This window comes from Melanostigma gelatinosum (genome assembly GCF_949748355.1).
Source record: "Melanostigma gelatinosum genome assembly, chromosome: 16".
Taxonomy (NCBI): domain Eukaryota; kingdom Metazoa; phylum Chordata; class Actinopteri; order Perciformes; family Zoarcidae; genus Melanostigma; species Melanostigma gelatinosum.
Genome location: NC_136649.1, coordinates 9,822,184 through 9,848,115, shown reverse-complemented (window position 1 = coordinate 9,848,115; position 25,932 = coordinate 9,822,184). Strand labels below are relative to the sequence as shown.

At 41.9% G+C, this 25,932-nt stretch overlaps 1 protein-coding gene across 1 annotated transcript; it reads right to left on the bottom strand.

Moving 5' to 3' along the window:
* Positions 1-702: 702 nt before the first annotated feature.
* On the bottom strand, positions 703-21,390 carry LOC306790551 (filamin-A-interacting protein 1-like). The gene is made up of 6 exons (XM_079286910.1): positions 21,234-21,390; positions 11,756-12,050; positions 11,060-11,233; positions 10,658-10,836; positions 2,488-5,284; positions 703-1,278 (listed from the first exon to the last, which is right to left on the bottom strand). The coding sequence occupies exons 2-6, from the start codon at positions 12,041-12,043 to the stop codon at positions 1,072-1,074; spliced, it is 3,645 nt and encodes a 1,214-aa protein (XP_079143036.1). The 5' UTR covers positions 12,044-12,050; positions 21,234-21,390; the 3' UTR covers positions 703-1,071.
* Between the last annotated feature and the right edge of the window lie 4,542 nt (positions 21,391-25,932).

Here is a 25,932-nt window from a genome sequence, read left to right as displayed (position 1 = left end):
CCTCGTGCAAGTTTAAACATGTGTGTTTACAAATTCATTTTGAAGTCAAGTGTCCATTATCCAGAAGATATATTCAGGTCAAGTACATTTGGGCAGTGGCAATTAAATACAACTATATTTTCCAATATAATGATAAAACTGTTTTGTTTTTTGTCTGTTACAGTTATTTATCTATTTTTTTTGTTGAGATAATGTAATTGTGGTTCCCTGTAACACTCCTTGGTCAACACCCATTGGTTTAAATGTGCTCTATAAATACGTCAATCCAAGATTATTGCGTCCTCTCTTTGCTTCCGTATACAAGCATAATATTTTCCCTTTGTCTCAAACTACGTATATGGAAATTTGCTAAAAATCACCAATATACATTAGTAGGCTACATGGAGCTTTTGCTTCAATACATTTGAAATAACAAATAGAGAAACACTGGGGCAATTCCTTTGGTCCAGGTTAACATGTGGATGTAGGCGCTGCCTAGAGGATTCAAAGGGTATTGTCATGTTTTAAAAGCCTGTCTTATGACTACACAGACGAGACAGCACATGCAAAACACCTGACACAATTCACTCTGTCTTTGCTGCATATTTGTGTTTCTTACTTGCCTACACAAATAAGCACACTACCTTTTGAAAAAAAACATTTATTTAAAACACTTTTCAGTACAAATCCTTTACAGAAAAAATAAACAAAATTTACACGATGACAAGTATTTTGACTTATAATGTGTCCTATATAAGTATTATCAACAAAATCCTTATGTGAGACAACCATTCAAAGCAAAAAGGAGTTAGTAGCAGCACGGTCTGATACAATATTTAACCTAAATGTCCATCACAATACACACTGTAAATTCAGAGAACAGTTATTTAAATGGCAGAAATGCATTTGAGATAGACAAGTATAAAAATACTTTATACAAATTTGAAATGGTTTCTTTAATAAAATGTGCCCTGTAATGTCTAGCTGAGTTAGATAGGGAAATCAGAGCTTTTTTCTGTGGGCATTGTCATAATCGTTCTGAAGCACCATTTTCAAATATGTTTGAGTATTTTGTTGGTACTATTATGTCAATCAGGCTTTTCCTCCATTTTGTAAAGTATTGCTATTTACAGTGGACTTCTTAACTTCTATCCTCACAGACTGACTGTCAGCTCGTGACTCGAGCTTCACTCCACCCGAGATCCCCAGGGATCCCAGCACAGCTTTCCCCGTCTTCAGGCTCTTGGACATTGGGATGCGGGTGAGCCCTGTGCGAGGTTGCTGGGCATCGTGCCCAGTCTGTTGACAATAGGGAGAGAGGGTACAGTTTCTCAGGTAGGAGAATACAAACAGGGGAGCACTTGAGGGGAACCCAAAGAGTAAATAATGGAAAAGAGGCAAAACCCATTATAGCAAAATAAATAACTCAGAACTTCTAAACAGTGTAACTGATCATATGTGATATAGGAGCTGTGTGAATGAAAAATGCAAATATTTAGTCATTCTTTCACTTCAATCGCAGTGGGTGAGCCCTTGTCCAGGCTAGGTTTCAATGTGTTGTTACTGGTGCAAGGCTGTTCTGTGTCAGCCAGAGGGCACTGAGCCCTGCCAGGCTGTTTGTGAATGTAAACACTGTTTAGCAACTATAAATTACAGCATGACTCTAGCAGAGTGGCAAAATGCCACATCATTAGCTCTGCTGTTCTGAGGCCTGCATAGGACCATTCCTGTCACGCTATCCGATCCACAAAGAGCATATTATCAGGTCCAATGGAACACCAACAGTGTTGCTTCATTTGCCATTTCTAGAGATACAGCCGTTAGTAAAAAGATGCACCCTATGAAACATCACTTTTAACATATGTAGAATATGAAAACAAGAAGAAGCATCTTAAAGAAATAGTCTGACATTTTGGTTAAGGAGCTCATTCTCGTTATGGCTGAGAGATACATGAGAAAATCAATATATTTCTGTACATTATATATGAGCCTAACCAGTAGCAATAGCTCAGTTTAGCACAAAGACGAAACAGCTGGCCTGGCTTTGTCCAAAGGTAACACAATCTTACCATCACCTCTAAATGTAAATATAACTCACTAACACATCTTATCTTTTTAATCTGTACAAAAATCTATGTGCAAAAATGACAATTTGGACATTTTACAGGAGCTTTGTAGTCAATTTATCCTGGTTAATATCAGACCATAAAACAGCACATTGTCACTCTTACACATTGTTTTCTGTAAGGACAAAAAATAACTCCAAAAAACAGATAACTTGTTCACAGGTGCTTAGACCCACTACAACAGAAGTTCATTTTAATATTTATTACTTTTTACTATATCAACTTTGTTTCTACAGATTTCTTTGCTAGCAAGTACTTCCAATGAACGGAGTAAATTGCTGTTGGGCATGTATCTCAAAGAATGGTCAAAACTAATAAAATACATATTGGCAAACATGTTATTCCATGATTTAGATGAACTGAACCTTTAAGCAGAACTTACCATGCTTTGTGTGGGTCTGGATGCAACAGGGGAAATTGTGATAGTGCTCATCACTTTGCTCTGTGTGCTCCTGGTGGTGGTGGTGGTGATTTGGCGGGGAGAGCGTAAAACTGTCCCAGTTGATAAGGTCATTTCCTTGCTCTCTGTTGCAGCAGCCACCGGCCTGACTATCATCTTTGAGGTCATGCTGTTGCCTAGATGAATATGGATCTTGTTATCGTCAGTGGTTGTGATGTAGCTAGTGCTGGTGTGGCCCTTCCGTGTAGGCATTGGGACCATCTGCTTCTCGGGGGTAACCTTGAACACAGCTCGGCCCATGGTCATCTCCTGGGGTTCTGGGGAGGAAGATGCTGCCGGCACTATAGCCGTGCTCACTGTCATAATAGAGACAGGGGACAAGGGCCTACCTGAGGCAGAAGAGGGGGCTTGGCTGCTTTCTGGAGACTTGGCTCTGGAAATCGTTGTGATGGTGACTGGAGACTTGGCTCTTTCAGGGCCCTGAGGTCCAGTGGTGGACTTTCTCTTGTGGGTTGGAGCAGAGTAGGTGGGAATGATTGTGATTCTGGATTTAGGTTGAGATGGGTTGGGGCTGAGGGGAGTTGAGCTTGAGAAAGCGTCCTCAGCAGAGGGGCTGCTAATCTCAAGGGTAGCCATGTTGTTTTGGTGGTCCGGTGTTACGCGAATGTGTAAAGAATGCCCTTGCTTTTGGGACAATGTCAGTTCAGAAGTCAAATGATCACCATTAATTTGCAGATGCTTCCCCATGTTGCTCTCTTGAGGGGTGTTGTCCTTTTTCCTCATCCAGGGAATCCAGGATTTCTTCACGCCCATGTCACTGCCAGATGAAGGGCAACGCTCAACACCACTCTTTTCTGTTGGCTTCTTTAGGTACTTCTGTCTGAGGTTGTTCATGATGTGATTCTCTTCTTGAACAGATTTCCTGATAAACACAGCTGGGGTATCCTCCTCTGCTGGCCCAGTTGATGACGCCTCTGTCTGTACTCCAGTGGATGTCACAGCAATGTCCACCATTCTCCTCCCATTCAAACTAGGCCTTAGCGCTCGACTATGACGCTTCGCTGTCTCCAATTCTTTGGTGAGATGGAAAACTTCAGTGCCCATGTTCTTGGCTCTCTCCTCCTCTTCCAAGAACCTCTGCTGCAGGACAGAGTAATCCACTTGGAGCTGAGAAAGTTGGTCTTCCTCGTGCATCAGTTCATGGATATTGTCCTTGAGGGCTACAATGTCTGCCTGCAGTTCCCTGGTTTTGGCCTCCTCTTTCTTACATTGTTGTCGGAGGTTTACTTCCTGGCTTTCCTCCTCTCCTTTTTCGATTGCTTTGTTTCGTGCTATCTGACCCCTCATTTCCTCCACCTGTTGGGAAAGAATGTTGGCTTTGTCTTGTTCAGTCATGAACCTTTTCTCCAACATGTCGTACTGATCCTCGGTCTTGATCAAATCTCCCTCAACTACTTCAAGTTGTTTGAGACGATTTTTCAGGCGTTCAATTTCAAATGTCAGCTCCTTAACTTTGTTGTCTTCTCTGTTGACAGGCTCGGTCATTCTTCCCAGTTCACATTTCACTGAATTCTTTACTGGTAGATTTTCTGCTTGCTCGAACCCATCTAACCTCTTTTTCATTTGACCAACCTTAGCACTAAGATCCTTAGTTTTATCAATTTCGTAGGTCAGCTTAGTGCCAAGCTCCCCCTTTTCTATGGTTAGGGTCTCTACTTTGGTTTCCATCTCTGATTTCATCTTCAAGAGCTTTTTGCTTTCCTCTATCAATTTTTCAGTCACCTTCATAACTTTACCCTGCTCAACTTTGACCATCTTACTCAATTCCTCCTTTTTCTTCTCATCTGACTTCAGTTTTTCCATCAGGGTCTTTCGTTCTTCCATCAAAGCAGCAGTCAATGATTTCAGCTTGCTCAAGTCATCCTTAAGGCTCAGCTCGGACTTTTCTACCTTAAGTTCAGAGGACTCGACCTCTTTCATACGGATCCTGAGAGCTACAACCTCATCTGAGAGCTCTTTAGTGAGGCCCTTCTCTGTCTCTAGAGCAGTGTGTAACTGTGCACATTCAGCCTTGCTTATGCTGATGGTACCCTCAAGGTTCTCTAACTCCGTCATTCTTTTTTGGAGCTTCTCCACTTCCAGCCTGAGGTCTTTGCGCTTACTATCCTCCTCTTGTAGCCTCTTTCGTAGCTCCTTACACTGATTTTCAGTCTTGGTAATCTCCTCATCCTTTCCCTCCATCTCCAGCACATGTTTCCGCAAGTTCTCCAACTCAGTTATCAAGTTGGAGTTGCCAGACTCCCCTTTGCCAATCTTCTCCCTCAGCTCCTGCAACTCTTCCTCAGATTTCCTCAAGGCCCTGTTGCTCTCCTCTAGCTCCTCCACTTTACGCGAAAGCCCAAGAAGATTGGCATTAAGTTGACGATTGTGGATCTCCTGAGTGGCCAGCTTGGCACTCATCTCCTCGTGTTGTTGGGTGTGTTTGGTGGATTTCTCTTTAAGCTCAGCCTCCAGGCTCAGCACCCTGTGGCCATCCTCCTGAGCACGCTCCCGGGCTTCACTCAGTGCCTGCTCCCACTGCTGGAGCTGCTGGCTGAGTTCCTGGGCCCGCTGGCTCTGTTGGTCCATTTGTTCCAGGTGCTGCTGACGCTCATTGACCAACATCAGCGTAAAGGACTTCAGCTTGACCAGCTCTTCTTGCACCTTGGCCAGACGTTTAGAGTGCTCCTTCTCCTTTCTTACCTGATAGGCTTTCTCGTTCTCAAGCAACCTCTTCAGTCTAAAACGTGAAACAAACAAAGGCAAAGCATTAATTTGGTGTTTTATTGATTTAAAAGCCAGCAACTGTGTCTGTGTTCCTCATTGTGTCATGGAAATATGAATAACATGTATTCCAGGAAGCTATGTTTTATTCCAGTTAATGTTTCAATGCTAGAGAGTAATCATCCCAATTCTTTACATGTATTTTATAAGACTGGTTTGAGTGTCAAAGTGATCTCTCTTTATAGTAATTGTAAGCTCAAACCACACACACACTCAAGATAGATTTTTTTAATTTATCACATTTAAAATATCCCTCACAGAAATCCGGTAATGGACAATTTTACCACACAAAACATATTTGGCTGCTGAGTCCAACACTGAGAAAAAATATACAATATATATAATATATACAGAGTATATTGTGCATGAAAGAAATAAATGCCATGCTACTATGTAGAAGAAGCAATACGATCAAAAGGGAAAACTGACAAATATTAACACTAAAACTCCCAAATACTAAGATACTAAGAACACAAATTGCTAGTTAAAGCTTCACCCACTCACCAAGGTGTCTTCTTTTCTCTCAGCTTCTTTCTATGCTGCTCATGCCCATTCTCATCTCCGGCTCCAACAAAATGCATGCAAAGAAGATTGAATGCAGAGCTGCATCTTTTCCTTTGACACTCCCAGGGACATACCCGATTCAGCATGCCCATTTTTGCATTGCAAAATAAACCAAATTAATGTAGGCACCAGCACATCAATGCAAATTGTGCAACTACAGCTTAAACAACCTCGAAATGTTCAACATTCAGGACTGTGGACAAAGTCACAAAACTTTACAACAACTCTATATAAAGCTTACCCACTATGGATGCTCCACAGTCAGCACATAAACATTTTTGCCAATTTAGAAAATCCACTGAGAACGCATAAGAAGTAGCTGGGGCCTCCTTTTCCACAAGTCCTCCACCGTCACATTCCAGGCATGTTATCAGGACAATGAAAGGTGAATAAATACAGTTGAGCACCATCGGACCTCTTGAGTGATGTCACCGTATCCATATAAGGCAGGGATGTGTGTATGAGAGTGTGTGTGCTGCTCCACTTTGGACACTGTGAAGGGGGTGGGACCCTTGCCACAGGAGGAGGGTTTTGCAAAACTCGCCCCCAATTTACATGCTTTCATAAAACATGGAATGTTTGTGGGGAAAACAACTACAGACAGTTGTAAACCTTCTGGGTAAAAGGGAATAAAGAAATAGTCGCATTTATCTCAGACAAAATCAAGTTCAGTGTATGTTTGGTGCAAATTCAATTATATTTCCATTTTTTAAAAGTGCAAAGGATATTACCGAAAACCATAATCTCACAGGAGACAGTAGAGACAGTCTGCTGTAGTTCCACTCGAGGGGAAACTGAACTTGAACAGGGTTGCTTGCTAAGTCTACATGTGATGAGGAAAGCAGATCCTAACGAGTTGGATGTCTCCCTTGAGGTGAAGAAGATTTGGGACAAGGATATGTAACCACAGCAATAGGTTTATAAAGTGCTATGCCCTGACTTTTGCATGGAACTGTATAGTTACAGTAAATCCCATAACAAACTTTGGTTTTCACAACCCAACATCTCTGCGAATGAATTCAGTTTGAAACGCCACATGTTGACTGTCAGTTTGTAAGTTACAGTAAACATCTACATTGAGTCATATTACCAGCAGTCTTCTTTGCCAAGTGGGATCAGTGGGTTTGGCTACTGTACGAAGGAGCCGTCCAGATCTCGGAGTGCAGCTCTTAAAACTCATACTTTAACAGTCAGATGTCACTGTCGCCTACAAATTGGCACTCTTGAATTTCTTTCACGCAAAGGTCAAAATCATGATGTCAGTGGTATTTGGCTGCAGTGGTCAGTGGCTCTGTTTCTAAGGAAGAAATAACTATGTATATGAATTTTATTTCTTACACTGTTTCTTTAATTGTTTTTAAATCTCCTTTTCTTTTGCCTTATGTTTTGATGCTTTTAATGGTTTTATGTGAAGCACTTTGAATTACCTTGTTGTTGAAATGTGCTATACAAATAAACTTGCCTTGCCTATGTACAAATTGTCTGTGTACAGTATATCCAGTCCTCCGAAGGCATTGTTTAAGAAAGTTGTTTGAATGAGGATTCTTCTTAGGGAACTAAAGTGTGCGTGCAAGACATAAAAACACATTTCTTAAGCAAATACACAGGTGCAATTCATAAGAGAGGCCATTTTTTTCATCATGGAACAACATCTCATCCCATGTTTCCTGGGGAGTTTGCTTGGAGGCACTGCAGCCCCTCTGCGTCAGGAAGCAGAGGATTGAAGCAGACGCAAACTGCCAAAAAGCTGTCAAAGCACTGTGTTGTACAGTAATGACCTCTCTTGACAGAGAAATAGCATTTAGTGTTCAGCAAGAGCGTCTGTGACAGTGTACAGTACACAAGACTAATGTGGTGTTAAAAGAGAGGAATCAGATACAAAGTGCACATCAAACTATTTGAAGACAAACACAAAAGGTCTACACATGTGTGCACACGATCTTCTGACAGATGGTGGAACAATGTGTCATTGTTGTAAGGCTTTAAAATTACAAGAAAACAATCATTTTAGTTTTCAGTTTCAGGTTTGCATTTTTCATTTTGTGCGCGTGACTTTACATGTGAGCCGTTTCTTTTAATCATTTGCACATACCGTCACGCCACTTAAATATTTCAACCTCCAGACATTTAAACTCCTCTCTTGTCTCAGAAGGTGTTAATGGCTGATGGATACCAGTCAGTCCTCTGCATTCCTGCAGGTGTTTGGCACCAGACCTTTGACTTTTCTCTCTTCACTCTCACCCAGATGGCGGGAGGAGATCACATCGATGAAGACGAGATGATGACATGCTTCCATGTCAAAACTGATACCAGACATAGCAGTTATGCGTGTATCCGTGTAGGCGATGGCGCTAATATGTTTGTTAAGAAACGAATGTTTTTGGATCTGGGATTTTACACAGTATGCGCCTGTCTGTGTTTTGCATATATAGGTGTAATCTCACCCATGAATCCTCAGTCAGTTTTGTGTCCTTCTATGGCAACAGATAGAAGAATCTGGGCTCTGCAGGTGCTGACAGATCAAGAGCAGAACTCATCCCCTTTCACCCGCTCTGTGAGGCGACAGAGGCCGACCTGCGCATGAGCCAAGGAACCTGCTGGAAACCACCTGGCATAAGAAGGAGGTCATTGCATGCAAAGCGAGGATCAAGTGGAAGTTAAGTGCTGTTTCACTTGTGATCTGTGCCAGTTGCTCCAAACTGAAGGCTATGCTCACTGTTCCCAATGTTTAAAAGTGTTACACGTAATGCTTAGCTTTTATTAGCCATGTTAGCAGCTTGGCTCTAAGGATTTCAATGTCATAGGTCGATCGCTCCACCGCCTTCCTCCAGACTGACGGTGGCTGGATTGCCATGACATTTTCTAAATACATTCATAGTCCCCAGAAGCATTATACCTGCTTGGCATCACATAAGCATGCGTACAGCGTGGGTGTAGAGTATTCTATTCACTGTATTAAAGGCCCATCTGTACTGTCACAACTACTTTAGTTAAGATGGTCAAATGCACAAAAGTGCCTATAGATCAAAAACAAAACTTGCTTTTCATCTCCTGATTTTATCTCTGCTCTATAACTGTGCTCATTCATGCAAATATTTAGCTTCAGGTTAGGTATGTTTAGGAGTCAAGTTCAGTAGAATGTCAGTCAACAGAGTATCTATTTAGCCTTACAAACCCCACATAAGTTGCACACAATATATATTCCTGAACCAATTTGGTTGAAATCATAAAACACCCAACTTCCGTCCAGATGACTTAATTTACGCTTGTGTGCACAGTGATTTACAACCAAGATCCAATTCTTCATTGCAATGTTTTGAATCATGACTACCCTCTCTTCCTGTCTCAAGAAACCAGCCAAAGGAGTAGCTATGAGCTGAAGTCGTCTGCTCATTTCACCGCCCTCTCTCCGGCGTGTGGTGGCAGCTCAGCTGTCAAAGCTGTGATTTAACCTCTATGGTCTGTTTCCTGTGTCCCGCAGTAAAAGCTCAAGGAAGAGCGGTAGTCAGTGGCTCTGCCGTTTGAAGTTTTGACAGTTCGTGAAATGCAGCATGTAAGTGGCCTCTCGTCTGCTCTACAGATGACTGACTATATACATATACAGTACATAACAGATGCTCTCGCTCTTACTCTGTCCTTCTCCCTCACAGATATTATCGTATCTGTTGGAAAACTACTAATGTGCATCGCAAACCACACGGAGAGACTTATGCACAGTATACAATGAATGCCTCCCCATCTCTCAGGGTTATTGTGTGAGAATGGGCAGGCATGTGAATTGCGACAAAATACATTTCCCAACAAGCAGCAGCCAATCAAACTCTTTCATCTGTAAATATTTTAATTAGTAGGGCCTCCTCTCGGATACGAAGTTGGAGAGTGTGTATGACCCTCTTTCTCTCTACTTCTAACCTCTCATCCCTCGTCTTCTCTGGACCAACAAGCCAGGTCGCAACCTCGGTAATGACATCATTTCAGAGATGATGTCATGAGAGATTTTCCCCCTGTCGAAGCCTGATATTCCCTCCCTTGTTATTGTTTTTCCTCCTGTTCCTCCACCCCGGGTGCCTCGTCTCCTCCCCTCTCTACCCCTGACCTCCATCTTTCCCACAGCAAAGAGGCTGACCCCCCCCCCTCCCCTTCCACATGCTTCGTAAACCTCTCCCTGTCAAATGAAGGTATGTGAGGTTATCACTTTAGTAGCCAGCTCCCCCCATCTCCTCTCCTCTTCCCACTCACGTTATTCACTTGGCTGATGAGGCCGTCTTTCACACATTCTCAGATGTCCATGCATTCCTTTGCCACTCGTTCTCCCTTGATTCTCTCACCTCTCACACATTATATGTTCCACACTTTGTTTTAGAAACCTTGTTGGCTCTCTAATTCATGTTCTCTCTCTGGCCACTCTACGCCTCCTCCACTGCTGACCCCTGTTTCACTTTCACCATTGCTCCATCCACTTCTCTTTTTTCCAACAAATTCTCGATATGCAATACTGCTTGTTTTACTTCAGCAAATAGTTAATGACATCAAATATTGCCTTACGGCACCACTTGTACAGTATAGGAACTCAATGTTATCATCTTTCCACCTGATATAATTACAATTCATGATGAAAATGTATGTCAATATTACAAAACTGCTACTTTCTGTACATAGCCTACCTGTAGTCGTTGGGAGATAGCTTTAAAATAAAAACAATACTTGGATGTGTTAAAAATGTGTCACTTTCATGCCTCAGGTCCCTCCTTCCTCTCCTGCTCACCGTTCTCTCTCCTGCTCCAGGAGGTTGGTGAAGTCATCGCTCTTGTTCATGTAGTCTGCGTGCTTGTGTTTCTCTGTGTCCAGCTCGTGGACGGTGCGGCGGTGGCACTTTTCAGCGAGCAGCAACTGACCCAGCATCCTACGGTACGTGTCCTTGTGCTTCTCCTGCAGACGCTCCAGCTGGGAAAGAGCAAAAGCACACAATCACAGCCACACAGGGAAGAACACAAACGCATGCAAGAACCAAGGACACATAAGAAGTGTACTTCATTTGCTCTGGTGTAACATTTCCACACTTTGCAGCAATAACCTGTTCAGGAATGTCACATTAAACTAACCAATGAAATATTTACAGAACCGATTTTCAACATGAAACTGCTGTGACTGACAGTTGCTAACTGACCTCAACCATTGGCTTTTGGTAAACACTGTAGTCGTGCGGCTCGCTGCCAGTGATGAAGCCGTCCCTCTGCAGGGCTGTGAGGGCTGAACCACGGGCCGCAGAACCATAACGTGATTCAAGGTCCTCTGGGACAGTCTGTTTGGACTTTAGCATGCAGATAACGTCTTCTCTGGCCTGAAATCACAAACAAATATAAAGATAAACATATGATACAGCATATGGTGCCTTGAGGAGAAAGAAAGAGAATTGTGTATTCTCTCCATTGGGACACCTGTTTGAAGAGACACAGATTTCTTTGTCCCAGACATGCAAATAAGAGAAATGATGCATGAATAAATGGCCTCAAACGTCTTGTGAATGTGGCATTTTCCCCAAATGTCTCTGGATACTCTGCATGCAATTCAAGGCATCCAAAAGTGTTTGAACCCCTGTAGCATTTGTTTCATGGATTCCAGATTTCTCCAAAATAGGCCCTTTTAAACACACGGCACATTTGCATAATGTTCTCTGGCATGTTTCAACTGCCATTTTCAACCACAAGATAGAGCTATTGTGCATACAATTGCAGTCAAACTCCATCCATCCAATGAAAGCATGTGCACCGATCTTGTGTTCATCCACAATGCCTTTCACGGATCTGTTTTCTCTCCGTCAGTATTGCACATTACAGGAGGTCAAAGAGAACACCCGACCCACCTGAATCTCTCCTTCCATGATCCCCAGCAGTTTTAGCAGATCGTCGTTGGACAGATCCATGATGTCCCCTCTCTTCTCTCCAGCCTCAGGGGAATCAAACAGTAGCTTCTCTTTGTTAGAGATCACCTCCACCTGCAAATTATTCTCACCCTCCTTCTGCTGAGCTTTGGCCTTCAGGCTCTTAACGGGCAGACCCTCTTCCTGTTCTTGGCTGATGTCATGGTCACTCTGTGGAACCCCAAGCACCCCATTGGCCGGGCTCTCCACCCCGCTGCTTTTGGACCTCATATTCTGCCTGCACCAATAACAGAAAAAACATGATTTTTCATTATTTTTCATAGCAAATAGCACTGTGTTGTTTTGTTGTTTTATGGCACAATTTGTTACTTTCCCCTTCATGCCATTCATCTCTTTTAAACCCATTTTTTGTCATTTTTGTTTCAATTGATACTTCAGATGGTGTTAGTGAATGGTCACAATTTAAAGTGCGTTTTATGACTTTGGCCCTGACTACTAACTGACTTTTATCCAATGAATGACACATGGACACTCACACAAACATGTATACACAGGATTACACCGAGATTACTTTTTCATATGTAACATAAAATGGATATGTGGATAAATATCCACAATTAGCCAGCACTGTGTGTGTCTTTGTGTTGTATGGCGGTGCATTCCTGACACGTCCTGTTCTCTCATACGGCTTGTGTGTCTCGTGCTGAGTGTTGATGGTGTGGAAGCACATTTGTGGCACTCCTGGGTGTCTTAACCTTCTCTGCTGACAAATCGAAGTCTCAGACAAACATTTTATCCAGATCCTGAAAATAAATCTGTCGATGACAGACTTTTATATTTAATTTCACTCCATTAATCATTTATAACGACACAAGTCATGTTGATGTGGCCTTTAGTATGCTTGATTACTTAAACATGAGCTATGGAGAATAACATTGAGGACTTAGGACATGTTTTGTTTGCTCACAGAGTGCACTATTTCAGTAGGTCCCGACCTTTTTTGTCAGATGTACCCCCACAGCCCTTTCAGGAGCTTAAGTTCCCCCATTTGAAATCATTTCAAGTGGATGTTATTAAACACGATTACATGTACAAGTGTTTGCAGCTTTTCATTGCTGGCCGCTGTTTATTGTGACGATGGATTTACTGAAGATCAGCGTCACATCCGTTTGTAATCCTTTTGCTTGTTTATTTTCATAAATGTGTGGACACATTTTTGATTTGCTGAACAAGTACCCCTGGTTGAGAATCACCGCAATAAATGGACTGCAGGTCACGAGGATATTTGCCTTGGGAATGTGTTTTTGTGTGTGCGTGCATTTGTGTTGCTAAAGCTCTCTACCAACAGCCTTGAGGCATTGAGCAAGTGCACTTTGTGATTGACTTCAGATATGACATCAACAGCGCTTTTTAATTACAAACAGACAACAACACCCAGCCTCCAAAATCCCCATCGTAGAACCCTGGTGATGTAATAGCACCCTGACCTCTGAATCATGCATTGAGACATCACGAGTAAGCTCACCAAAATGTCATCCTCTCTTTAGCACGGGAATAGAGGCATGCAATGGCATGCACAAAACATAGCAACTGTGCATGCATATATATATATATATATATATATATATATATATATATATGGTACAATGTATGTACTGCCCAAAACATTAATGAGTATTTGAATCAGTCCAACTCGATTAAAACAAGGTGATATATAGAAGAGTCATTCGAAGGGTTTGAAAGCGAGTCTATCTAAGTCTAACCGAAGTTCACATCAAGAAAACTGTTTATCTAGTTGGTCAGCAAAGTTAATAAGTCTGCATTTAATTCTAATGATGCTTGAAACCAATCTGTTCTGTTTCCAGGAAAAAAGACCAGAGCACATGAGAGGGAAGCATGCAAGATAACACCAAATGCATCTTATCTTCGCTCTAGGAGTTCAGTGAGTGCACATTGGCTCCAATGAGAGCTGGTTCTTCACTGGAGATTAATTGCGGTGCCTTCTTTCATGTCCATAGATATTAGTTTCAGCTGTGGGCTCACGACCATTGAGTCAAATGTGGTAGCACAGCAGCGTACACCAGTGCTTACAGTGCTCATCCCACCATTCAAGCAGTGCCAGAGAGGTATGACCAGAGAAAAGCCCAGTGGGTGGAGGGCATTAAAACTGGCAACACCGGGGCATGGCCGTGATAAAACATGGAAACATGTGCAGCGCTGTCAATTACTCGGGCAGAGTTCCAGATTACCGGCGACCAAGAGGTCGACATTTAGTTCGGCAATGCAAGGTTTATTTTTCATTTCTGGGCTGATGCCATGAAAATGCGGAGAAGCTATACTGTAACTGAGCAAGCAGGAGAGTGCAGTGCAGTTATAGAGGAGAGCTTAATTGAATGGAAACAGTTATTGTTAAATTGCAATTCAATAAATGTAAAGGAGCTCACCATCTAAATGTATTAAGCTGACTAATAACAGTGTATTAAAGGTCAGTAAAGTGAAGAGGATTCCCACAAACAATATTCGCAAAGTACTTTGCCTCCCTCAAACCGCACACTTCAACACACAATTAGTGTTGTTGATTTATTGCAGAGGGAACATCTGTGACTAATCATAATAAACACATTTCTCTCAATGTTGGGCTCCCTGTGGTGATTGGACTGCATCTGAACCTCTAAGACATGTAGTTTACTTTAAGCTGCCTTAATTGATTTCTTAATTGATTTAAGATGCCTTAATTGATTTCCTGTGAGGCAGGTTCGTTAGGATGAGCAACACCTTCCACATCTTGTCCATTGATCACATAAACAATATTGATTATAGCAGCTTTAAGTTTCATTAAAATATCTCAATTATACAAGTCTAACTTTCCGATGTTACTCATTCAAAACATCTCCTTGACAGCTTTAGGAGATAGTACGAGTCACTTCAATTTTGCCAGCCCTATTGACGACAGGACAGTTAAGTCATGGATGTCTTCACTGTTTGATCCACCTTGACCAGTTACTGCAGTCTTGATTGTAGTGAATTCTCCAGAGCAACAAATGGGGATTCCAAAGGCACGTGCCCTGCATTCCAGTCTGACATGCAACATTCCCAGTTGTCTCTATGGAAAATAAAGGAGAGCAGGCAGGCAATAAGCGTTTACTCTGAGGTCTGCGCCAACCCGCCACAATGCCCACATACATTCATGGCATCTAAACCAGCGGCACAATGATACTGATTGCCTGGCATCCAATTCCACAGTGCCTTCTTATATGAAAGGGTGGCCCAATACCCGGAGAGGCACCAGTCAAGGCCTGAGCCTAAATTTAAAGCGGTGTCCCAAATCCATCCCATGGTTTGGGCTAGTCCAGCTGTCACATAGATGAGTATTTATAGGCCCAAACGGAACACATGCCTCCATTCCAGAGTGAAAAAAGGACCTGCAAAATGTAGTCAGTGGTCAGCAGGTTAGTGAATGCCACTGATGTTCACTAAATGACTTATCTTTGGTCTGAAATTCCATTTAGCCCACGCACTACGAACACTAAGAAGAATACAGTGCTCTGCAGTAGCTGCCACATTGGGAAGTAGGCCGTAACCCACGTCAGATTAATGTCACATTGTCAGTGATGAATATTCTGTTTACAAATTAGAATATTTCAGTTGGTTTCAGCAGATTTGCTGCTTTTTTGTTGCTAACTTTTTGACATCTCAAGTGATTAATTGGTTAATCAACAGAAGATGAACTGATATATAAGTGTGACTTAAGTACTGAAGTGGCTTTTGTGACACTTAAATGCTACAATGGGTCATTTGTGGATATAGGTTGAATTTCATGTGTACATATTTCAATAGAGCTGTAAAATAGCAAAAACATTAGCATGAGCTAGATTAGCAGAAATGCAAACTGCTAGCATGACGCCCTACAGCTGTAACACCTTTATTATTTCTCTTTCTACACACTTTATCTTCTGAAATATCAGGCTATAATTTTGGCAATTAAACATTATGCTCATCATCGATATTCACACATAGCATAAGTGAAGAAGGCGAAAGGTCTGGTTAAGTCTGACATGTGGCCAAATTCATTTGCCAGAGATGAGTGATGAGAAAAGCAGCTGCAAATAATGCAAAAACATGTTATAGGAAAAATACCATCAGTGAGTTTGATAAATTCACACCACAAGCCCAATGTGACTAAATAAGGAGTGGGAATTGTTCTTTGCATGCGAGCGTTTGGCAACTTGTTCTGTCAGAGGACACTGATCCAATGCAGTGTGCTTGAGAAGCTCTTCCGTCCTGACAAGAAAAACACACCAGCCCGCCAAGTAAGTGATATTGAAAGTTTTGAGTGCACCTACTTCCTTGCAAGGGTACAAAGCTTCCGTCTGTTCTGGGATTTTGATGGACAGCTTTTTCCAGCCTAAATGGCCAGTGACCTCTGGGGTCAGAATTTACATGACTTGCTCAGAAAGCAACGCCGCCTTAGACACGTACACATGCCCCTAACATTCTACTTTTCAGGAGCTTTTTTTCCAGTTACACCAAATTGAACTGTCAATGAGCCTTCATGGACAAAATCCAAGCATTTACAGCCAGTCTTAGTGTATTTGTGGCTTGTATTACTACATCACAGCGACAATTTCTCCAACATTGGCCCGCCAATACTGGAGCAAAGTGTCAGCATAGGTGATGGGTTTCATCTTGTAGTATTCTCCCGATGACACATTAACCTGATCCTCTCACTGGAGCCGACTGGAGCTTCAGCAGTTAAGGTTTCAGTAGCGAACAGAGAGGACAGTTGGTCTCTGTCTCTGCATATAAGTTCTCACATTAATGGCTTACTTGCTCAGATACAGTTAGTTCTTGAATCAGTCATTTATAAAATATGACATATTTTAAATGTGCTTGTGGCAGTTTGTTAAATATTCACTTTGATTTACTGGAACTCGTCTAATTTGGTTCATGCATTATGAACACTGATGGTACATGGGAAACCTTGATGCATGTTGTAAGCATCACACAACATAGTGTCACCGAGCATATGGACGGATGCAGCTGCTGGAAGACATGACTCACCTTAATCTATCATAATTAATTTAATATACATGATGGGAAAAAGGAAAGCATCCATTATTTCTATGAGTTAACATCCATAGCAACAGCATACATTCAGTATATTGAGACTCTCTGTAAACGGAAACTAACTTATGAAGTACAAGACTCATCTGGACCAATGACGCGAGTGGATATCAGCTTTACAGCATGGAGATCAAGGAAGAGATCAAGTTCTGGTTGTTCTATGAATAGAAACAGCAAGACAACATATGGATGAAGCAGTCTCAGATATGCTGCAATGGCATGAGGTCAGCCATGTGTCTGAGGTCTAAATGCCTACTAGATCAGAATTCCTCGGATTGAGGAATCTGTCTTGGCTAGTGGTCCCAGAACATATCAGTTTTTCTGACTACCTGTTTTTTGGGTCCTCCTATGGTAAAACTATAATATTATAGTGATTACTGAGCAGGTTTAAGAAATATTGCTCAAAGTTATGCTGATAGAGGCATTTAATTGCATTTGCAGTTAATTGATTACAGGGCTTTGTCACTGCACCACATTGGCACCTTTGCACTGATCTTTATATATAGACTATGGGCACTGCTCAATCTTGTCTTCTTATTTTATTTATTGGTTTATTTGATAAGGGACAGTGCACATTAATAACAACATTTCTGTAAATGCGCCAGAGTTAGCCAAAAGGCAATTTTGTATCTGTAGTCCCAAGAGGCAGATGTTACAAAGTAAACCTAAAAAAATACATTGTCCAGTACGAACAAGACATGCAACACAGAGGCTCTCAAAGTCAACACACAAAGCAAATAAAATAAGGGATAATTATGATAAAATAGAAACATTCGCTAAAGACAACATTATGATGCAATTAGTTCTTAGTGGCTGGTAGAGGCAGAGATCACAATAAAAACGTTTAGCAGTAAACCAAAAACTTAAGTAAACCTTTGTTACTTCCTGCGAGTTGAAATCATTTTCTCCCGGTTGCAATGATCCATTGATGACAACACTGCTTTGTCAATTGATTGGTCAGTACACCACTTTAATCCATTCTGAAATAGCTCAACAATTATTGGACGATATGCGAAGAAATTGCATGCAAAAAGTCAGGGGATGAAGTCTTTAGTATGTTGTCACGCTTAGCATATTGCTCAAAGCACCATTGTGCTGAAGTGCAGCCTCAGAGAGCTGCTAGCATGGTTGTGGACTCTTGGTCTTGTTATCAGACAAACAAGCCAACTGCAAATATCTTGCAAGCTTAAGACCCAGATGTTTTTTCTCAGGAGGTAGTGGAGACTAAAACTATGGTAAAAGGAGCCATTGTTGGCCATAACCTTGTGAAGTGATGACAAACAAACACTTAAGCATTAGTTTATGGGTAAGTATCAATACTGTTGTTATGTGCAGTATTATGAGACGTATCCTAGTTTTCTTAGAGCCTGATTTGTAAGCAATGGTCCGTCATATGCATATATGCACATTTATATGCATATTATATATACATATATATGTAATATATATATATATACTTTAGTATCAACATCATTTTCCTACATATTGATTCAATGGATCTCCAACCTACAGGTTGCTCTTTAAGAACTTTATACGGTTGACATAAGTGTTTGTTAGCTTGTGTTGGACCTAGGCCATTAAATTCAGTCTTAAAGTAAGCTGTTCAAGTCAATACATCGCACTCTGGAGTGCCTGGAACGATCATGTTAAACTTGGTTAACTGCACCATTCTAAATCACCACCACCACCCATTTAAGTTTAGAGCATTTGTATTGTTTTGTGTTGGTATTGTGACTCTGCTCTTTTGACTTTTTTTGTTTTTGTTTTTAAGCACTAAGAAACAATCAACCACAGAGACCAATCATCCTTATCTCTGTGCTTTCAGGACATATTCACCCCTACACATCAGTGACATCACTCTTAGGTGACATCATCATCACCACACACCAGTTCACTGAAAGACTCATGAGGATGCCTCTTCCCCTCAAAAAACATAAATGAGAGAAGAAAAGCATGAGATGGGTAGAGATGGGAGTGTCTTTCCCTTCTGTGGAATTTTATTTTGATTAAGTTGAATTTTTTGGTGCTGAGAAGATACAACGATGCAATGCACGATACATGTGGTAAAAGAATAGTTAGCCTATTATGCTTTACTGTATTGAAAGCTACATATCAAATTTGGTTTTGAGACGGTTGCTTCTTTTGAGAAGGACTTATTTTTAAACCGAGGGAACATGAGTTATAAGTACCACTGTTCTGTGAAATATCCAAATGTGTCTAAACTGCATCTTTGGAATTCAAGACCAGAGGCCCTTATACTACTGGAGCTGTGCATGTGTTAGTGACAGCTGTTGTTGAGGCCCACCAGACGTAATGGGGAAGACAGTGACTATTGGCAGCAATGAGCTCCACCTCCAACTACGTTGTGTTTGTGGTCATGCACATAGAAACGCCCCTACAACAAACATGCAGAGCAAAGGAGGAATGAGGTTACTGAGTTGATAATGTGCAGGAAACCGTAAAGGTGTCAAAGAATGATGAAAGCGATGCATTCGTAACATTTAAAGGCACAAGTCCTCTTCTTCAATGCATAGTTCTTGCAGCTCTTATTTATAAAATAACTCAATTTGTGAAATTCAAATCCATCTTTTTATTCCTTTTGAAGCAGTTTCCGTGCGTTAATTGACAAGCAATTATTTGAAAACATGCTGCACATGCCACAAGTGCTTCGTGCAGAAACACAGCATTACCTCTCGTCTTGTGCAGGGTCCAAATACACCATGACATGTCCATTCTCAGTGTATTGTCAGTTAAACACTGGAACTGCTAAATGTTGCGACAATGAAAAAAGGCCTTGCTCACAGTCTCATGCTGAAGCTAACGCTACACCTCACAGTTAAACTATGGCATGTCCTGACCTGCCACTCCAGTGACATAGAGCTACAGTAATGTCATGAGGTAAGCCAGTGACACATTTAGTACGTCGAAAATCAATGCTGCTTTGGCAAGCACCCAAGCTTGGCCAGCTTGCTTTCAGTTCAAATAGGGACCACATTACTAATTTACAGTAAGACTGATTCATTTACAAGCTGGGGCCGACGACTGTCCAGTCAACATTCACAAATCTGTCTTTCACGAGGAACCTTCGGGCTGATTGAGCTCCGAGAACTTTGCAGGGCATGAGACGTGCTAGAGAGGATGAGCTTAGATAAAGCTGGAACGAGCGCAAACAATGTTAATGAGTAATATCTGGCAACGCGTTCTCTTTGTCTGGTGTCAGTGGTGATATCACTGAGTGCGCAGAGGCCACATCAGCTGGAGAGGGTGGGAGGCCGGGGGAGAGAGGAAGGGTGAGGCTGCACAGAACCCCTGGACACTGACAGAAAGGATCTTTGACAGCAGCTTTAGCCACACCTGCGTTGAGTCTCTTGCTGAGAGCGAGATACTTTCATGGTATAGGTTTTCGGTTCGACTGACGTCATGTGCGCCTTGAAGAAAATGGACAGCGGCTCTCAGGAGCCATGTCATGTGTCTCCTACGAAAAGGCAGATGACTTCATGTGGATGAAATGGAATTCATTTTTGGCTTCAGTACCATCCATAAATATTCGTGATGAAAGACGTCATCCTGCTGCAGCTCGTGAAGGCCTCATAAGCTTCACAATGTTAAGCAGTGGTGGGGGTGCAGATTGTGTATTGTGTTCGGTGGGTGTCCATTAGGTATTACGCCTACTGTACACCCACGGCCCCAGGTGGCCGTGGGAGAAGTTGAGGGAAAAGGTTGCACGTGTCTATTTCTATGTGAGATCCCCAAACATGAACAGACAAATAAGATGGATACTTTTCTTTCTTTTACATTCTCAATATCTCAATGTCATCCCCTGTTGTCTGGCGAAGCTGTGGGCTTCACCTCCCACAAAAGCCCTCTCACTAAATGGTCTTATTCATACAGCAGTATGTGATGTAATTCATTGAGACATGTTTCATTCATGACTCTCTCTTTTCTGTATGCGTGGTCACAATGCCAAATCTGTATTGCCAATAACAGCACCGAGAGTAGTCCCTTGTCTTTTCATTGGCGAGTAATTAATGCAATATGTTGAAATACATAATATTTGAAAGTATAAAAAAATGTGCTGAATTAAGTACATTCTTCAGGAAAGAGTTGTTTCATTCATTCAGTGCACAACATTTCTAACCGCAGCTCAAGTAGATTTCTATCAGTCAAGGCTCCTTATTGGCGTCATAAACTGATGACAGCTAAGCAGCATCACCTATATGTTTGCTATACAGCTGGTAAGCTTTGCCAGAAGCACATGGCTGTCTTTGGCTGTTTCCCACACAAGGGCAGGGAGAACAAGAACGCCTTAGGACAAACCCAGGAGAAGCTGACTTACCTGCTGTTGTGTTGTCCCCAGGTTTGAGCAATTCGTCGTCACACCAAAGGGTAATCCTAGAGGAAAGGCCCGAAAGCAGCAGAGTATCCACTAATATCCTCTGGCTCTCGTGTTCCACTTGTGGTGTCCTCTTGTGCTGCCTACAGAGTTGGGCCAACAGCCATCCCAAGCTCTGCTCTCGATCTCTCTCTCTCTCTCTCTCTCGATCTCTCTCTCTCTCTCTCTCTCTTTTAGTTCTTGCTTTCAGTTCTTCAGGTCAGAGAGGGTATGGTAGAGAGCAATAACAGAACACTGTAACTTCCCTCTCCCTCTCTCTCTCTCACCCTCCCTCCCTCTTTTACTCCCACTGCCTATCCAGATCTACTCTGCATATCGGTCTAAAACACACCTCTCATTTTCTTTCCCTCCTTCCTCTCCAGAAGTCAGTTGAAGAGTGTGTGAGAATAAAAGACAGAAGGGGGGATAAGGGAGGTAGGCAGGCACTATTCTCCTCCGTTCCAGTGGTTGAAAGGCCTCGTTGCCCAGTGAAAGGCAGGGGTGCGGTGATGTCCTTTTGTCAACGGGCCAGATCTTTTCACTCAGCAACATCCTCCATTTTCTCTCTCTTCTCTTTTTTTTTTACTTGAGTCACCGAGGCTAAAAGTATTCTTCTATATTTAACTCGTCCGCTCTTGCCAACATGGGTGCTATTAGCAGCTGAGGCTAGCTGAATGCTAAATGTTTTGGCTGGCCAGTTTGAGAGTTAACTCTCCCCGCTGACCCTTGGTGACAGCTGAACTATGCCATTTTCTCATGCTGGGAAAGTCCGGTGACAACAACCACCCAAGCCCTAACAGTGGTCCAAGGAACCACCAATTGCTGACTTAGGAGGGCTGAGCGAGGCCAAACTCTCCAGGTCTTTGGCAGCTTGACTGTCTTTCTGGCCCTGTTTGCAGAAAACGAGGCCAGCGAGCGAAATCTGAGGTACAGTAATTGTGCTCTGCATCAATGGGGAAAGTTAACTTTGTGCCAGGGTACTGTTGGGTTAGACATGTGGAAGCAGTAGAGAGTAAACACATCTAAATTTGGTTCACCTACTTTTTTATTTGTGGGATAGCTTTTAACCACCTTTCAAGGTTAGCAGTTGCAGTTTCCTGAATTCTACATATATGTGGAGATGATCTTAATAGTAGCAGTGAAGTTTGATAACTTGGTCACCATTTATGACTTATGGCAGAGGTAGAGAGTGTATTGACAATGTCACAAATGGTAAATGTAAAACGGCTCTCCGCTTCTGTTTTACTGGTTACTGGTTACTGGTTAATGTTTATTTTGTTTGTAACTCATGAGAATCACTCACCACGGTTGTATGTGAAGCATGAATGGTCAAAGGAGTGCCCCATTTCTCTTCTCCTCAAAGTGAAAGACTTGTCTGGTCACCAGAGGGAAACGGAAACGTAATGACACTCTGATCTCTAGGTGGAAACCAAAGCAAACAAAAGACACGGCAGCGAACCAACAGAGAAACTCACAAAGGAATTATGCCAGATGGACACATCCACTCCCTCTTTGTCAGTTCTTTGTTGCAATGCAGATCTGACCCATCGCGGGATCATATGGGTGTGGGGCTGACGTAATGTTTTGTTCAATGAAATGAAAACACACTCCAGCAGACACAAGTGCGCAGATGAATAGGCAGAAGAACGTTTTCTCTGGTTGTTACCAACGTTCATTACTTTACCGTCTTTCCTGGATACCTGGATATACAAGGTCACCTGAGAGTTCAACATCTCTGGAGCAGCATCAAAGGCATTTTCCCCCTTTTTGTTGTCCTGCATGTGACACTCGAAGTGAATCAGAGAAAATAAAAACTTAAAGGAAAAACAAAACACATTTGTTTGACAGACGCTTTCCTCCCCACATATGAAGTCATCCCCCTCCATGTGGTATCGAAGAGGAAGATCTATCCAAACTGAGGTTATGGGAAGTGTATTTTGATGGAATGCCATACTTCCCACACCCAAAATGAAGTCATGTGGTGGGATCAAGTGAGGAAGAGGTTTGTTATGATTTCAATCTGTATATATATATATATAATGCCCACATAACGGTGGTCCTGTCTGGGCCCATCGGGGCTGCGGTTGTTATGAATCACAGTAGAAACTCGGGCTGGTTGTAGCTGCCGTTCCCACACTTATATGATGTGATCAGAATAAATAGCACTCTGATTTAATTAATGCAAGATGGGTGATAAAACGTCTCTGTGAGATTTGAGGTCAGTCATCCAGCTGCAAGGAAGCTTCCACGTAAAACTTTGTTAACAGTTTCATCAAAAATAATGGAGGAAACTAAAACAATTTTATGTTCACTGGCAAATCAAAACCATGAAGTCATAAGCCCGCCTTGTCATCTGATAACATAATCCACATGACCTTTGCCAAGAACACACACACACACACACACACACACAAACACACACACCTTCATTTTTCACACAGGTCCCCCAACGCTATCTTCTCGTCACATGCTCCCCTGCAGCGAAGTAATGCGGGGGGTAACATCCAACAGTCGTGTCTGTTGTCAAAACACTGAACATTAGCAACTCTCTGTTCACTTCCACTTATTCTGCTCAGACATCGCCTCAGCTCTCCCGGGCCATTTTCAGTTTGGGGCGCGCTGACAGATGCTAATGAGCTGTCCATGCAGAGTGAGATTACACTGGGTCTAGACAACAGGGAACATGATGTTCCTGGCCTGAAGCCAGGAAGGGACTCAAGAGGTTTTTGGTAACAGGGAAAAAATGAGGGATGTGTAAACCGGAGTGATAAGACAGGTAAATATTTCGAGCAGTATTTATGATTGTGGCCACCTGTAGGCCTAGTGTGCTGTTCAAAGAAACATTTTGGAAAATATGCTTATTTGCTTTCTTCCAGAAATACTGTAGATAGGATGATATATACTACTCTCATGTCTGTATGGTAAATATGATGCTAGAACCAGCTAGCAGCTGGCTAAGCTTAAGCATTAAGACTGGCGACAGGGGGAAACAGCTAGCTTGGCAGTTGCAAGGCAATCAGGAAGTCACCGCTCCTGGCCCGCAGAGTGAAACAATGTCAAATGTTGTTTTTACAGTTTTTTGTGTGGAATAAACAAACAAAATACAACTTTTTAATAAGTGAGCTTTGTACGTGCCGGTAGGTAGAAAGAGCCAGGTTAGCGTTTTTCTCCTGTTTCCAGTCTTTATGCTAACGTAGGCTAACTAGCTGCTGCCTCCAGCTACATATTTGCTGTACCGACATGAAAGCACCATCAATCTTTCTGTCTTACGATGCGCATGAAGGAAAATAAATGCATTTCCCAATTGTTACTCTATTAGTTTAATATTAATGTCACCTGTGTTGGTCCCCTGGGTGCTTCAGGGGACCACCCTCAATTATTTAAGTTAATTATATTTAATTATATTACTTCCCTGAGCCATGACACACAGCATGCAGGAAACATATTTGCTTTTTTTTTTTCTCTCCACACTTCACAAGAAACTACAACGTCATATAAAGCATGTGTGCCACAGAACACCAGGCGACTTATAGTTAATTTTCCTAAAAAGGCCAACAAATACCACAAAAATACCAACAACGCATGTTTCACAGGAAAACAATGATTACCACAAGAATGTTAATGTTGAAGTACCACATCTTATTTTATGTGGTGCTGCGCCATAGGATTTTTTGTTAAGGTTGACAGACAAGAATGTCTAATCAGGGTTTACATTTTCCATTTCCGAACACAGTAATGGTAGCCTGTCCAAAGTGATAAATCATTTTCTATCTGTAAAATTAACCAAAAGGACACTACTGTACAATTGTTTAAGTCAAACAATTCTCAACAAGCACTTCTTGTATTCATCCTAAAACATCTTCAGTCAAATTCAAGAGATTACTGTCGCATAATAGTGCTGTCTCACTTGAAACTACTCTTCTATTTGATTGGGACACAAAAATATGGTTTATTTTCCCAGTTTTGTCTTTATTGTCATACAATATGGCCATAGTAAATTCTTAAACCAAGTAATCCAAATGGTTTTTAATAGTATACATCTGGTTTCACTTTTTTTGGCAGCTAATCCTGTTGAACTTGTTACAGCATAAATAACAGATCGATTAAAATACCAGAACATAATACTCAACTTTGAATTATCATCACAGCAGAAGTTATTGTTCAACATAGTGTAGGACATATCATCTCTTGTGGTTTCTGAGTTTATTGATGTTAGTCTGCTCTTCTAAATTGGCTTGAAAATGATATACTCTAAAGTATTTCTGTCTTTGTTTTTCTTCTGATGTTTCAGTTAAAGAGATGACTTGCCATCTCAGAAATGTTAATTACTTATGTTTCATTTCCTGTCTTTGCTGATCACACACTATATAGTTTGGATGGAGGAAGAGACCCTGAAAAGTAAGCCGAGCCTTCCCACTCTTGCTTCTCAGACCACTGGAAGACATGGGTCTTAATTGGTAACGGTTCCTTTGACAATATTACCAGAAACATTACCTTGAAATTGTACAACCTGTGTCTTATACACTTAAATGAAGAGATGGCAAGCAAGCATTTTGATATCATGCATGATCCAATTTAAAGTAGTCCGTCTGGGGAAGTGGTTGACTATGGTCTTGGCCCTTATTGTTCTGGGGTCGTAGTTTTTACTTCAGCTGTAACACAG

Bases quoted from the DNA above. Each gene is read 5' to 3' on its own strand.
- LOC306790551 (XM_079286910.1), bottom strand. From the start codon at position 12,043: ATGAGGTCCAAAAGCAGCGGGGTGGAGAGCCCGGCCAATGGGGTGCTT. The intron at 11,234-11,755 runs GTGGGTCGGGTG...TTGTGATTTCAG, and splicing joins TCATGGAAGGAGAGATTCAG to GCCAGAGAAGACGTTATCTG. The intron at 5,285-10,657 runs GTGAGCAGGAGA...TTCACGTTTTAG, and splicing joins CTGGAGCAGGAGAGAGAACG to ACTGAAGAGGTTGCTTGAGA.